A 15,779-nucleotide genomic window follows, 5' to 3' on the forward strand; every position below is an offset into this window, starting at 1 on the left:
ATAGCAGTTACTGATACCATTCATCACACATGCATTGTTTATATTACACCCCGGCCGGCCCCCTCCCCTCCATCTCTTCAGCAGAAACAGGGTTAAATTGCCCCTAAAGTAAAAGCAAAATACAGCAAGAAATGCTGGATAAACTCGACAAGTCTGGCAGCATCTGTGGAGAGAAAATGAGTTAATAATGTTCGAGGAAGAATCATTCAGACTCGAAACATTGACTCAGTTTCTCTCTCCACAGATGCTGGCAGGCCTGCTGAGTTCTTCCAACATTTTCTGTTATTATTTGAAATTGTCCCTGGGCCTGAATGTCCAATTGAAGGTCCAGGTCCCGCTCATCTCTTCCTGCAAGTACTGATTGTAATCTGGGGGTTGTCTGCCGCCCACCCCTCCTCCCCTCACTATGATGACAGGACCCTCCCTGGGACTCACTTGTGTGCAGGAACTCTTCCTTTTGTTTCCTGCACCCGTCCTTATAGCTCCTGCCTGCCAGCCAGTCAGCTGCTGTTGTCCTCCAACACATGCACAGAAATTAAAATCACATTGACCCCATACTACCCTGCTGAGGTCAGGAGAGATTGCTGTTTACCCTGGCCTCTGCCCACATGATTCCCAGGCCATGTCAAAACAGGAGATTGTATTTATTCAATATCCGGGAGTAAGTCAGGGTGGCATTCCATGCACAGTTCCTTGCCTGATATTTAGGGTCACGTGGCTTTGCTGAAGTCGGCTTTTCTGGCATGACTGGCCCAATTTAAAAAAAAAATCATAATCGGCAACAATATGATGATAACGTTATCGGGCGAGATAAAGTCAGCTGGGAGGAGCCTTGTGTGGAGGATTTAATAGCAGTTCCCTACTTGTGTTCTATAATTCTGCGTAATGTTATTTTACATGCGGGGTATACTTTCATGAGAATGAAACATCTGCCATTCAAATAGATGGCAAACATTTTTAAAAATAGGTTCATCGATCTGGAAGCTGTGGCTTTAATATCACACTCCAAAGGGAATAAAATAGCAAAATGAGTAAGTAAATTGATAGGTTATTGAGAAGCTCTAAATTATTGTGTTTGCCACTCAGGCTATTGTGCTTCTGAAGCCGGGTGTGCTAATACCATCTGAACTGTGACATACACGCTCTTTATTCTCCTCGGTTATCTCCGCACCCCTCAGAGAGACCTGCTTCTTAATGTCTCCACTTCACCACTTCAGCCTATCCACTGCTGAAACCTCATGTCCATCTTTGCCAGTCCTAGATCGGGTTATTCAAATGCAGTAGCTCCACTTCTCATCTTTCAACCTCTGTAATCCTCACTTCACCCACAATTTTCCTGCCGTTGCAAGCCTTGCTCACTCTCGCCCTGTAGTCGCTAACCCCTATTGGCTTCCAAGTTGTCCGATCTTCTCGCTTCAAACCCCCATGATCTCACCCCTTCCTCCACCTTCAGTGCACAATTGGCTGGGTTTTCAACAAACAGGCCCCATACTCTTGACGTCCGTCTGCAAATCCCTCCAGGTGCTCTCCTTAAAAGCCCATTTCCTGAACCAGGTTCTTGGTCAAGGTGGTATAAAAGGTTAACAGAAGGGATATGCTAATATATGACACAGGTGATGATGTATCATTGAGATTGGTCAGCTATGTGTTAAACTTTCGCGAGACAGAGGTTGGAATACTATGCTCAGGAGCAACATGCCTATCCTGTCTAAATGTAGTACTAACTACCAGGTGTTAAAGCAAGTACAGAGTATGACTACAGTCTGTCTAATAGCCAAACACCACACCTAGGCTCAACAGGTAAGAAGGACCGTCTCAGAACAGTCATCAATCCTAATCACTATTTTTGCCTTGATGTCCATTTTCCTCTGCATCTCTGAAGCATTTTGGGCCGTTTTGTTAGATTAAGGGTTCTTTAAAAAATGCAAGTTGATGTTGCAGTATTTTTCTCTCGCTTTTGTTCAAGGAGACAACCGTTGATACTGGGCTTCCATGCAAAACCTTCCAACAGTTTTCAGATCCGTGCCCTGTGTCACAGCTAATTCACTACCCCTTAACCTCAATAGGGCTGGAGTTTTTAGATCTGTTAACTCATTATTCTCCTGTGCCTGCCGAAATCCATCCGTCATTTCACCGCCCTCTCCACTTTTACGACCCTTCTTAAAATCTAGTTCTTTTGCAAAGCTTTTGATCTATTACCCTGCCAATATCCCAATGTCTCTCTTTTTGGCTCAGCATCTATCTCTTTCGACTGCATCTCTGTGAATTGCTCTGCGGCCCTTTTCTGTGTTAAAATCGTTATTTTGCAAGTAATTATTGTTTTGTGATGTTACTGTATCGCGTTTGTATCTCCCACTGGAAAAGTGCCTGATTTTAGTGAAGAAACCCAATATTTCTCTCTCAATTTACAAGGGCTGCTTGTCCCCCAGTGGCTGTGTGTGTGTGTGATCTCCTTTCTTGCCTCTGCCAGTGATGTTCTGACACTGACCACAATGAAGCATGTATAAATGGTTATCCCCCCCCCCCCCACCCCGACATCACCACTGATATCAAGAGTCCAGTGAAGTAGGGCAATGAACTTTGTGTTCCCTCCCTGATTCCAGAGGTCACAACCCACATATAGAAAATATTCTACTTTGCTGACGGATATTCAGGAAAACATGCCCATTTAATGCTCGTTTTTAAAATTTCGAACAGATGGGACAACGACTCGAGAGTTCTGCACCCAGAAGAAACCCTTACTGTCACCTCTTTCCTAATATATGCATAAGTCATAATGCTCATTTGGAGGGCTGGTGCCGACACAATGGGCCGAATGGCCTCCTCTGGGCTCCGTGACAGTTCCCCCATGTATCAGCTAATCTTCTCCACCCGGTGGTATTCCTAACTCTGAAAGATATGGATCCAAATCAAATCGAGAGTGCCCACTTAACAAGTACTCTCGTAACTTCCAGTACATTCATTCACATGTTCGGGTTAAACCCAAATCAAAGAAGAATAAACGCAGAGTGGGATCCCGGGAAGAGAAATGTTCCTGCGTTTCGTCTGCACTGAACCGGAATATTGAACATCAGCGGATCTGTACTTTTGTTAAACGTTTGCAGATTTTCCCATCGCAAGGTCCAAACCGATATCATTGAATGACCAGAGACAGGCGGGTTTGAGGTTATGAGCCAGAATGTGAACACTGCTCTCCAGCGCCCGGCTAGCTCAGTCGGTAGAGCATGAGACTCTTAATCTCAGGGTCGTGGGTTCGAGCCCCACGTTGGGCGGCGATATTTTTTCCTCTTACATTCAGGTTAATGTTTTATTTATTTTATTGAGTTAGATGACAAATATTCGAATCAAGGAATTATATTTTTCCCGGGATTTTGTTTTTATTCCTTCGCAGTCATCCACCATCCTCCCGTTTTTATTTTTAAAAAAACCGAAATATTTTTAAATTTCAGCTTTTCTCCTGACAGATGAGTTCTCTCTCCCCCCCTTCTGTTCTCGTTTCGGCCGATTTTAAAATCGATAGGGAGATGCGGTTTAATGTTTAAAAACCTCCCGTGGAAGGTTCGGACTCTCAACTGCCCCAGCCGCCGACTTCTTCCAGCCCTTTTACTGTTCTGAACGACGCAATTAGTTTAGCCGTTGGACAGACAGCGATGTCAGAGCCGCGACGCGAAATCCCGACGTCAGCAGCCGCGATCTTTTTCAGCTCCGTCGGCACCCGTAGCGCTGCTGTCCGCCATCTTGTGTCGACGCCCGTGACGTCCGCATAACGACGGCTTTTTTGTGGAAGGGGATCAATCTTTCCCGCGCCGCTTTGGCCAATTTTTTTTCGGTTTCGGCCGTCGTTCGGGGGTGGTCTCATCCCGTTTCGAACTCGGCACCGGCTCCGGGCTGAAAAAAAGCTCGATAGGGAAATTAGTGCTGGCGTTCCCGACTCCCTCTGCCTGAGAGCAGGGCCGCCAACATGGCGGACGAGGAGGAGAGCAGGCTGACAACACAGGAGGGGGCTGCTCCCCAGCAGCAACATGGCACCCAGCGCCTGGAGGGGGGCCCGGCGGCCGAGGCTGGCTGCGCCAACGCCCCCCACAAGCTGTTCGAGGCCCACCCGTGCCAAATGCTGCCGGAGGGGATTGTGCAGGTGGTGGTGGAGGACACTCGGGCGGTCAGCACTTTACCCGGCGGCGGGCACGGCCTCCTGGCTGCCAACGGCATCATTAACTCGTTGGCGGAGGCCTCTCCGGCTGGCGGGGCCGGGGCGGCCGTGAGCGCGGCTGACTTCACGGTGGAGGCGGCGGAGTTGGAGGGCATCTCCATTGAGTCCACCCCCAGCACCATTATTTATGTGCAGCCCGATGGCACTTTCGTGGAGGGTACGGGGCTGACCCCGGAGGAACAGCAACAACTGGTCGAGCAGTTAGCAAAGCAACAGGGACTGGTCGAAGTAAGCGAAAGTGAAGCTGTTCAAATGTTTGCTAACCATCAGCAGCAGCAGCATGCTCAGTTCGTGCAGCATGTGGGTCTGACAGATGAGCTACAGCAAGTCATCGCCCACGTTACCAAGTCTCAGCAACATACAACGCAACTCAGTAAAACCAATGTTGTGCAATTGAACTCCGAGCCTACTGAAAATCAAATTTTGCAGAAGAGTAACTTGGTATCATGCCTTCCACCAGACACTCGAGTGCTTGCGACGGATCAACACCAAATATTGCAGGTGCCTGAGTGTAATGCTCTGATGCAGCAGGTACACGCGAGTGTTGTCCAAAGGATTGATTCATGCAACGCGGCTCAAGTTCAGCAAATAAATATTTCCACCCAGGCGCCTCCAGTGAACCGGCCTAGTCAGCCTAAGATTCTAACGACAGTTTCACAGCAGCAGGCCGTCTTTTCTCAACCATTGACAATCATTCATAATGCAACGCGGCAGTTGCAAAATGCTGCTCACCAGGCAATCCTTCAACAAAATCTACAACAAAGCATTGCACACGTACAGCAAAAGATGACCCCATTGAGGGTAACACCATCGACGCAGGTACTGGTATTCTTAGGTACTTTAGCTCTTGAAAGGGAATGGGTAATAGCTGCAAAAAGCGTTTATTATATTGTGTATATAAGTGTATAACAGTAGGAACATTTTGCTACAATTATGCAGGGCATTGACCATGCCTGCACTATTGCGGACAGTTTTGGTCTCCTTCGTTAAGGAAAGAGATACTTTCATTGAAAGCGGTTGGAGATGGTTGATTCCTGGGTCGAATGGGTTGCCTTAAGAGGAAAGGGTGAGCAGGTTGGACCGATATAAAAGCAATATACTATGGATGCTGAAAAAGCGGGAAAAAATTTCAGGTCTGACCGCATCGCGGAAAGAGAAACAGAGTAAATGTTTGTTCAAATTTGAAGCTGTGTTATTCCGACTATACTCATTGGAGTTTAATAGAATGAGAAAGAATACTATTGAAACATATAAAATTTTCCAGGAGCTCGACAGGTCGATACTGAGATGATGGTTCCCCTCGGGGGCACCCGATCTGGAACAAGGGGACACAAGTTCAAACTAAGACATTTAAAACAGATGAGAAATTTCTTATTTTAGGAGGGTCATTAATCTTTAGAATTATCTTCCCAGAGAGCAGTGGAGGCTGGGTCATTTATATATTTATGGCTGAGTTAGATTTTTGATCAACAAGGGAGTCTTAAAGATTATGGGGTGCAAATAGGAAAGTGGAGTTAAAGCTACCATCATCAGATCAGTTATGATATGATTGAAAAGTGAAGCTGCTCGAGGGACAAAGGTGCCCACTGCTGCTCCTATTTCTAATGTAGTTCTGTACTTGTAAATTCACTTCCCCTGTCAGTTCACCACAGCATTTGTGCAACTACTGATTTGCTCAACCATGCTGTCACCTCCACCTGTGGTGGCCAATCCTTAAATTCATGGGATGAAAAGTTGAATGTGTGGAGGTTAACTGGTTTATCAATCCAGTGGCAGATCTGGCTGGGCCACTTTAAGCACTGTTGGGTTCTGCTTGTGTCTGCTGAACCAGCTCACTATTCCAGAATCATCCTCCGTTCTCTATTCCAGAATCATTTTGCAGCCGTCTTCTTAAACCCTTGTTCCCTCTACCATGACCTCCGACAATAAGTGCAAAGGAGCTTGTGGATTTCTTTGTCACTAAGATTGAGCCCATTCAATCAGCTGTCTCTGCTACATTGTCCCTTTCACTGAACCAGCTGTCTAAACTTCCTCTAATGTTCCCCATGCCTTGAACTCTTCTTTCACTAGTTTCTGTCCTATTTCCCCATATGCTTTATCTGAGTTGATCCTGTTATGTGTCCCACCTGCTCCCTCGGTTGTATTCCTATTAAAAGGCTGACCACCCAACTTACCAATGTTAGTAAAAATTGTTCATGGCTCTTTACTTTAAATCTGCTGTCATCCCATCCCTTAAAAAAAAATCAACCCTTGACCCCCCCCCCCCCCCCCCCCCCCCAACCTACCTTACAAACTACTGTTGCATCTCCAACCTCCCTTTTCTCTCCAAAGGCCTTCCAAATCCATTCCCACTTTCCCTGAAACCCCATGTATAAATCTCCTCAATCAGATTTTAGCCCCTGCTACAGTATCCAAAACACAATGTTATTAGTGACTTTATGACTGTGACAGCTAAACATTCCCTCTTCGTCCTTCATGAGCTGCCTGCAGACTTTGACACAGTTGACTGCACCATCATCCTCCAACATCTTTGTTCTCCAGCTCCGTAGGATGCTCTCGCCTGGTTCTATTCTTTCTATTTAATCATAGGTAGGTAATTACTTGCAGTGGCTCTCCTTGCTACTCTAGCACTGTTACCTTTGTGTCCCAAGAATCTACCCGTGGCCCAATATTACTTCTCCTCTATGGTGTCCCTTAGTGATATCATCAGAAAGCAGAGTGTTAGCTTTCATAAGTACATGAATGACAACTCCGATGAGCACCATAATCATCTACCTAGACTCCTCTGTGGTTGCTAAACTATTAGACTGGCTATCTGGCGGCTGATACTGGATAAGCAGAAATGTCTTCTAAATTTACAATGGGAAGACAAAAGCCATTATTTTCAGACAATGCTCCAAACTCTGGTCCCTGGCTACTGACTCCATCCCTCTCCCTGGCATTAGTCTGAAATTAAGCCACACTGGGTGTTGACCCTGCCATATTGATGCCATCACTAAGACTGCCAGTTTTCACATCGAAGAACATGCAGTGCAGAAGGAGGCCATTTGGCAGATTAAGTCTGCACCAACCCATTTAAGCCTTCACTACCAACCTATCCCCATAATCCAATAACCCCTCCTAACCTTTTTTGGACACTAAGGGCAATTTAGCATAGCCAATCACCTAACCTGCACATCTTTGGACTGTGGGAGGAAACCGGAGCTCCCGGAGGAAACCCACACATACACAGGGAGAACGTGCAGACTCCGCACAGACAGTGACCCAGCATGGAATCGAACCTGGGACCCTGGTACTGTGAAACCCCAGTGCTAACCACGTGTGCTGCCCATCATCTGTAACATCACCTCTCCCTGACTCAGCTTATCTGCTGAAACCTATGTTCATGTTTCTGTTACCTATAGATTAGACTATTACAATGCACTCCTGGCTGATTTCCCACATTCTATCCTCTAAACCTGAGGTCATCCAAATCTCTGCTGATCAAGTCTTAATCTGCACCAAGCCCCATTCAAGTATTATTTCTGTGCTTGCTCACCTAAATTGGCTCCGGGTCAAGCAACATCTTGGACTTCAAAATCCTCATCTTTATTTTCAATTGCCTCCACGGTCTCACGCTTTGCTATCTCTGTAATCGCCTCCAGCCCCACAACCTTTTGAGATATCTGTGCTCTAATTCTCACCTCTTGATCGTCGTCTTGTTTTATTTGCTCCACCATTGGTGAAAAATTCATAGTAGACCAAATCAGATGTTCAATATATCTCTATTTCTCTCCCCAAAAGAGTTACAGCTGGAAAAATATAATTGTTGTGTTTCTTCAATCAAGTACCTGGGGCAAAAATAAACCACAATTGGTGAGAATTTAAAATGGAAATGTAAAATTCATGAGGGATCGATTAGAAGTGCTCCCGATAGCTAAGTCAGCTCTGGTTAGTTCTGATCAGTTATTGCAACTTGGTTGCAATAATCAAAACCACAATGGTTATTCTCTTATTGAATCTGACCCTTGGCATTCCATGGCATAACCATCACTGAATGTCCCATCACCAACATCATTGGGGTCACCATTGACTAGAAACTGAACTGGAGCAGTCTGCAAGAGCAGATCAGAAGCTGAGAATTATGCAGCAAATAACTCCCCTCCTGACTCCCCAAAGCCTGTCCAGCAGCTACAAAGTCAGAAGTGTGAATGCAGTACTCCCTGCTTGCCTAGAGGAGTGTGGCACCAATACCAATCAAGAAACTTGACAACATCTAGGACAAAGTAGTCAATTGATTAGCACTCCACCCACCATCACAAATGTTCATTCCCTCACAGCATTAGCACACAGTGGCAGCAGTGTTTATCACATACAAAATGCAATGCAGCAATTTTCAAACTTGTGACCTGTGCCACCTAGAAGAACAAGGGCAGCATGCACATGGGAACAACTACCTGAATGTTCCCTTCCAAATCCCGAGTTGGAACTATGATACTGTACCTTCACTGTGACTGGGTCAAAATCTTGGAACTCCCTTACCAACAGCACTGTGGATGTACCTACACCAGTTCAAAACGATGACTCTGCCTCCTTCTTGATAGCAATTAGAGAGAGGCAATGAATGCTGGTCTGGCCAGCGTAGCTCATGTCCTGTGAACACATTTTTAAAAATGTAAATCATTGTGAAGAACTTTGCACCAGTTAGTCGAAATGTGAACTTTTGCAAAGTCATCTAAATCTTTCAAGGAATTATCAGTAATTTTGATTTGTTAGACAGTGTTATTTTGTTATGACAAAAGAGTACACAACATGCAGACACTCAAAACTGGGTGGTTATATTTTTTATCACGTTTGTATTGTCAGTGCACTGCTATTTCAATTTCACAGTTGTCAGGACATTTGTAGTGACTTGCATTGAACAATATTGTGAAGAATATGTAGGAAGTCAAGGAAGGGTTACTCTGGTATACTTCCTTTGAAAACCCATCTGAAGAGCAATGAGTTTGCATAACATGTGGATTTATCCATGTATAAGAAATGTTTTTATAATTCTTTTTAAGGAACTGTCCTTTCTTGCCCAGCATGAATAGTTGTCTTGAGGAGCTAAAGGATGTTCTTTACAGTTTTAGTTGTAATTGTCATTCAATGATTTACTAAATATAATGCTGCATAACCGTACTTATTCTGGTTCACCCAATTTAGAATGGATCTAACAAACAAGCTTTGTTTTCAAGAGTTGGATTCAATATTTTAATGGGTTAAGTTCCTCTGCATGTGGAAAATCAACTTTAAAGTACTGTAGAGTCATGTTAGCGTAATGCAAGTGATCACATGACATTAGACATTAGGGAATAATCGGAGTGTCAGTTTTAAAAACTTTAAAGCCTTGTAACAAACTATAGCACCATATTTGATTGTGCATTAATTTTCTTAATCTTCAAATTGCAACTTTTGCAGCTTGTTTATGGAGATTTTATTTTTTAAATGCACAAGCTGTTTATTTATAGTAGTGCAGTTACAGAACCTTGGAACCAAGCAAGTTAAAATTAGCATGAAATTGGGCATGAGGTTTCCTGTGCTTTATTTTCATTTCATAATTCTCCAGGACACTTTTCGAGAAATTATCAAAGGTACTACCATGTTTATCTATAATTTAAAAAGTTTAATAGGCGTGCACACAAAAGACTTGTTTTTAAAATGTGGCATCAATTGTTTTATCTTTGTCTCCCTTCAGAGGAGGGTCATAATCCTTGCTGCTGAAACACATGTTCCCATAAATTTGTAGCTATGTTAGGAGAGCAGAAATGCTGCTCTGCTTTTAACTTCATTTGACCAATTCAGATTGAGCATTTGGATAGTGAACGCAAAAGTTAATTTCCGTTGAATTTTGAAATGTGACTACTGCAGCTTTCCTTCATTAAGTTGAAATGTATGAGAATGTGCCTAAAGGTACACATTTTCCGAAGTATGATTTTACCTGTTAGATTGTATTTTTAATTTGGTTTTTGATTTCATTTTCTTAAAATTTTAATTTCCCAGCATATGTTTTACTTCACCCCATCCCAACCTCTTAGTGAGCCTTGTCAGTTATACCATTGTGCTACCCAAGCTGTATAATTTTCAGGAGAATTTGAAATTATTTAGATTTTTGTATGAAGTGAAATAACCTATGATGTGCTGGTTTCCATTTTTAAAAATGTAACTACCTATACCGTACTCTAAAATTGAGCTTTAATTCATGTAGTTCATGTCTTGTATTTCAATGTAATCTTCAAAATATATTTTCTAAATACATAAATCTTCATGTCCAGCAAATATTCTTCATATTGTTCTGGTACTATGCAAATCTAGCTTTTATTTTTCTAATAGCAAGCACTCTGACTCATCACTAACATAACCTATTGTTTTTCTTATTTTCTCCCCTCATCTGATGAAGGCATTAATTAATTTCTGGGATATTTTTCAGTAAGCATTGACACCATCTTGTACCTTTGTCTATGTGCCTATTCTGAGCTAGAGATAAAATGTTAGTGACCTATTTGACTTCATGCAGTGCATTTCCAGCATGACCGTGCAGTTTAGCTGAGCAGTTCAGCTCCAATAGTGGTTGTTGGATAATGGTCAGGTGTGGGATCCTGGCTGCCAACTATTTACTTTTATTGCCTCCTCCTTTATAGGTAGGCTTGTTACTCTGCAAATACCTGAGGTGGCTTTACTAAATCATGGCAGATTAAGGATCAAATCTAGAATCTTCCTGATCCAGGGCTTAGTGACTCACTGCCTAAGCAATTGAATTTTTATGGAATCATACTTTTTAATGCTTAATATTCACAAGATCATAATGTATTTGAATAAAACAATTAGAAGTATATACAAAATATTAGTCTAATGTGCTAAAATATTCATAAATTCTGTATTTGAGACTTTGGGACATTTTATTATGTTGAAGGCATAGATTTTTGTTGTATACTGACTGAAATAAGCTCATTCTTTATTGCTCAGCTATTCATTGAATAATTATACTGTAGTTGTGAACTTTTAAGTCAGCAAATGCTGTAAGTTCTCTCTATTTTCTTACAGCATCAACTAGAAACTGTCCAAGTTCATATACAGACAGTCCAGCCGCAGGAGGAAAAAGATAGGCCTATGCCGCCTCTAGCGGTAGTGCAGCCCAAAATAGCAGCATCTGGTCAGCGGGCTAACCAAAGAACCTCTGTTTCAGGGGGAGTTAATATTTCTGGACCTCAAATCATTAGAATACAGCCAATTTCAACATCTGGGCCACAACAATATATTTTGCACAGCTCTTCTGAACCTCCAATTCAGCTACTTGTTCAGCGACAGCCTCCTCCACTTGCACCCGTAAACTCCATTCGTGTAATTCCTGCAGTGAGCATCAGTGGACAGTCTGGCATTTTGACTAACACTGTAACTAGCGGTATATCTGCCATCACAGCAGCTGTAGCAAATTCAATTTCCTCCAGCCATGCTAAGAAGCCTGAACCCATTGATAAATCAAAGGAGAAAAAACCTGTGAAGATTAAAACTCGATCTGGCCGAATATCGCGACCACCAAAATACAAAGTAAAAGACTACAAGTTTATAAAAACTGAAGATTTGGCAGAGGGCCATCAGTCGGACTCTGATGACTATTCCGATTACAGTTTTGAAGAAGAAGATGTGAAAACAAAAGTGGATGATTCAAGTCTATCAATGCCTTGCTCTTTCAAACCCAAAAAGTTTAAATGTGACACTTGTGAAAAGTCCTATATTGGAAGGGGAGGATTAGCTCGACATTACAGACTCAACCCATCTCACGGACAGCTGGCTTCTGTCTCTGAGGAACAGAGAACTGCAAACAATTCCAATGGCAATCTGATTGTTGGGGACAGTGGAGGTGGAGGTGATAGAAATGGCAAAGTAGCTCCTGAAGTAGTGATGCCATCTATAAATACTGACACTACATCTGTAATGGTGGGGAGTACAGCCCCATCTTTGCAAGACTTCCAACAGGTGTGTAACAAAGCACTTCATTCAAATTATCACTTCTCTATTCTGAAGGTGAAGATGTGCTCGAGTGTGTAGCAGGGCTACTGGCAGTACCCTGGATGTCTTGCTCATGTGGCTATTCTTTTAGTGCGAGTCTAGACTTGGTATGAGGGAAGAGCATCACAGCAAAATGGTTTATTGCTCTATGATTATCCTTCTGCTTTCCATCCCCTACTGCTCTTTGCCACAAGGTTCACATACTTTTCAACAATCCATCCTTACATTAGGCCTCTGAGGTCAGTGGAATACCTTTTATCCGCATCAGGCTGATTTTAATTAAAACTCAGCACAGATTAGTAATCTAACTTGGGACCTTCCTGATCAGTTTGGTTAAGTATAACATTGTGCAATGTATTCATTGATTGAGATATTGACAGTAAGCATTAATGTTCTAAACTGTTGTCACTGACTAGGAAATGGAATTTAACATGGAAGATACGTATTATTAAGAATAGCACTTCAGTAATTCATTCAAATCATTAAATTTGAAAAGCTGTATTTATTTATACTTTTCCCCTTTAAATTCAGTTTCTGTTTTTTATTGCCCAATCAATGTGTTCCGTACCTTTGAATCTAAATTCTGTTGTGATATGCTGTGGAATGTTTGGATTTTTGATTGAAATTCTTTCCAAAACAGGGTCACATTTTGTGGTCCTGTGTGGTCCTATGATGTTTGCTCAGTATTTCAGTGTAATTCTTATGGCTGAGGCCCTTATAGCTTATCAGGATATTGCCTTTTTTGTTAATGCTGCGGTCAAAGGCAGTTAACCCCTTAGCAAACATTTTAAACAGCTGTACTGGAGAAGATGTAGAAATACTTATGGGGTAATTCGGTGGAATGATCTTGAAACAATGATGCACTAAAGGTTTACATTATCACAAGTATTCAGGAAAGACATTTTATTTCTGATCTGTAAGTTTCATATATTGTAGCTAACGCAAGGAGCTCCTTGTAGCTGTAACATTAAAGGAGCGATTTCTATCGTCAATGACCACAGAGACAACAGAACCATCCTTAGTTGTAACCATCTCTGCCAGGGCCCAATAGATGGTCTGAAAAGTATAAAGGGAAGAATAGAAAACCAATTGCAATTTTCACTCCTCAAATGGTAGGATTTAAGAGGAATTTGATACTTTGATTACATTGTTTAAAGATAGCAAAGTAGTCTTTGTTTAAAAACAATTGTAGTTTGAAACCTATTCCAAAGGGTATTCCAAAGATGGCAAAGTAAATTATGCAGTAGCAGAATTTATAACCAACCAGCCTCGGGCGCAAATACATTATGTGCTCCACTGGCGTTCAATTTAACTTTTCCATTTGCAATTGTTGCAAGTAGTTTGACTTCTATTGCGGTGTGCATATTGGATTCAAATGGTCTGAATTTAGATTTTACAGAGAGAAAATAATACTTAATCAGGTAATATATAACAGTTTAATTTCTGACACCAACCATATCTGTGTTATGTTTCCAGTTGCGTAAATGAATGTTGGTATTTGCAGTCCAGCTGTTGAAATGTCAGCAGGCATAGTTTTGACTTGTTTCTGGCAATATAGGAGATTTTGAAGTGAAAGTGTAAAATAACCTTCTGCCCTAAAGGTGAACTAACTATCTGTGCAACTTGAATCACATGTTTCCAATACTTCAGATCAAATTTTTTTCCTCAAGTAACTTAAAACTGACTTTCAAGCTCCCAATACTCTATCCTTTGACTCTCCATTTTCAGCAATTCTTCAGCTGTTTAAATGCTCATTCACTCTCCCTTTTCCACAATTGTCTATGCCCCAGCAAAGCCTTTACTCTCCCTTTCTTACTAGGTTTGTGAACATGTCACCTCCTAAAGTGCCAATGTTTACCATAACTGTATGCTTCAATCTCTCATTATGTTTCTGCTCCTGCTACAGCGCTAAAATGGCCCTAATCCTGTTTGACTGAGTGATAGGATGTTTGTTAGGTGTTAGATTAATAGATGTTTTCCGGACTGGAGGTAAGTTGATAGTGGAGTTCTCCAGGGGTCCATGTTGGGACCCTTGATCCTTCTGATATGCATCAAAGACCTAGACCTTTGTGTACAGGGCACAAGTTGAACAATTGTGAATAATACAACATTTGGAGGCATTGTGAACTGTGAGGAGGACAGTGTAGAATGTCAAAAGGATATAGACAAGTTGGAATGGGTGGGCAAGTGGCATATGAAGTTCAGTGTTGGGAAATGTGAAGTGATTCATTTTGTTTGGAAAAACCTGGAGAAACAAAATAAATTAAAGGGTACAACTAAAGTGGGTGCAGGAGCAGAGTGACCTGTATGTATATGTACATTAGTCATTGAAAATGACAGGAATGGTTGAGTGAGCGGCTAATAAAACAAACAATATCCTAGGCTTTATTAGTAAGGGTACAGAATACAAGATTAATGAGGCTATGTTGAACTTGTGAAGGACACTGGTTTGGCCTTAGCTGGAATATTGTGTCCATTTCTGGGTGCTGCACTGTATGTGAAGGCATTGGAGCGAGTCCAGAAAAGATTCACTAGAACGGTTCCGCGGTGACCACACACACCGCTCGCCTAGAAAGTCAAGGAACGGTTGCCACTGCCAGGCGAACCCCAGCAAGGACCCTCTCAAGGCAAACTTTATTCTCTCAAGACTAAGAAACCCAGTCATGTCACTAACCCAGGTCTCCGCGTTTTGCGTCTCTCCACATTAACAAAATCCATCTCCGGGCTACCAGGGAGGCAAAGGCCAGAACATCGGCCTCCTTCGCTTCCTGCACTACCAGATCTTCCGACACCCCAAATATCGCTATCTCCAGACTCGGCTTTACCCAAACGTCCAAGACCTTGGACATAGCCTTTGCCAGAATTCTTTAAGTGCCAGGCATGCCCAGAACACGTGGACATAGTTCGCTGGGCTTCCTGAACATCTCGCGCACCTGTCCTCAACCCCAAAGAGCTTGCTAATTCTCGTTGTTGTCATGTGTGCCCGATGTGGCACCTTAAATTGAATTAAGCTGAGCCTGGCACACTGAGGAGGAATTCACCTTGCCTAGGGCATCAGCACACAGGCCCTCATCCATCTCCACGTCCAGCTCCTCCTCCCACTTGCCCTTCAGTTCCTCCACTGAGGCCTCCTGCAGTTCTTTGTAGATGTCTGACACCTTCCCTTCCCCAACCCAGATGCCAGAGACCACTCTGTCCTGCATCCTGCGAGGGGGTAGCAATGGATATGTCCCCACCTGTTTATTGAGAAAGGCACGGACTTGGAGGTATCTGAAGGCGTTTCCAGGGGGCAGACTGAATTTCTCCTCCAGCGCCTTCAAACCAGGGAAAGTCCCATCTATGAACAGGTCCCCCATCCTTTTTGATGCCTGTCCTGTGCCAACTTTGAAACCCTCCGTCTATCTTGCCCGGGACAAATCTATGATTATTCCGTATCGGGGTCCAAACTGAGGCCCCCTCCTCCTTCCTGTGCCTTCTCCACTGACCACAGACCCTCGGTGCCTCCATCACCACCGGGCTCATGGTATATCGTGCCGGCGGG

At 43.0% G+C, this 15,779-nt stretch overlaps 1 protein-coding gene and 1 non-coding gene across 2 annotated transcripts in view; both read left to right on the forward strand.

Moving 5' to 3' along the window:
* Positions 1-3,199: 3,199 nt before the first annotated feature.
* Positions 3,200-3,272, forward strand: trnak-cuu. The gene has a single exon. It is a non-coding gene; the product is annotated as a tRNA-Lys (tRNA).
* A 464-nt stretch (positions 3,273-3,736) lies between these two features.
* The window catches only part of znf839 (zinc finger protein 839), a 51,081-nt gene continuing 39,038 nt past the window's right edge, over positions 3,737-15,779 (forward strand). Inside the window, exons 1-2 of the mRNA XM_038777206.1 lie at positions 3,737-5,029; positions 11,273-12,205. Coding sequence (XP_038633134.1) covers positions 3,962-5,029; positions 11,273-12,205 — 2,001 coding nt within the window. The 5' untranslated portion in view covers positions 3,737-3,961. The remainder of the gene's footprint in view (positions 5,030-11,272; positions 12,206-15,779) is intronic.

The sequence above is a fragment of the Scyliorhinus canicula genome, chromosome 2 (assembly GCF_902713615.1).
Source record: "Scyliorhinus canicula chromosome 2, sScyCan1.1, whole genome shotgun sequence".
NCBI classification, from domain to species: domain Eukaryota; kingdom Metazoa; phylum Chordata; class Chondrichthyes; order Carcharhiniformes; family Scyliorhinidae; genus Scyliorhinus; species Scyliorhinus canicula.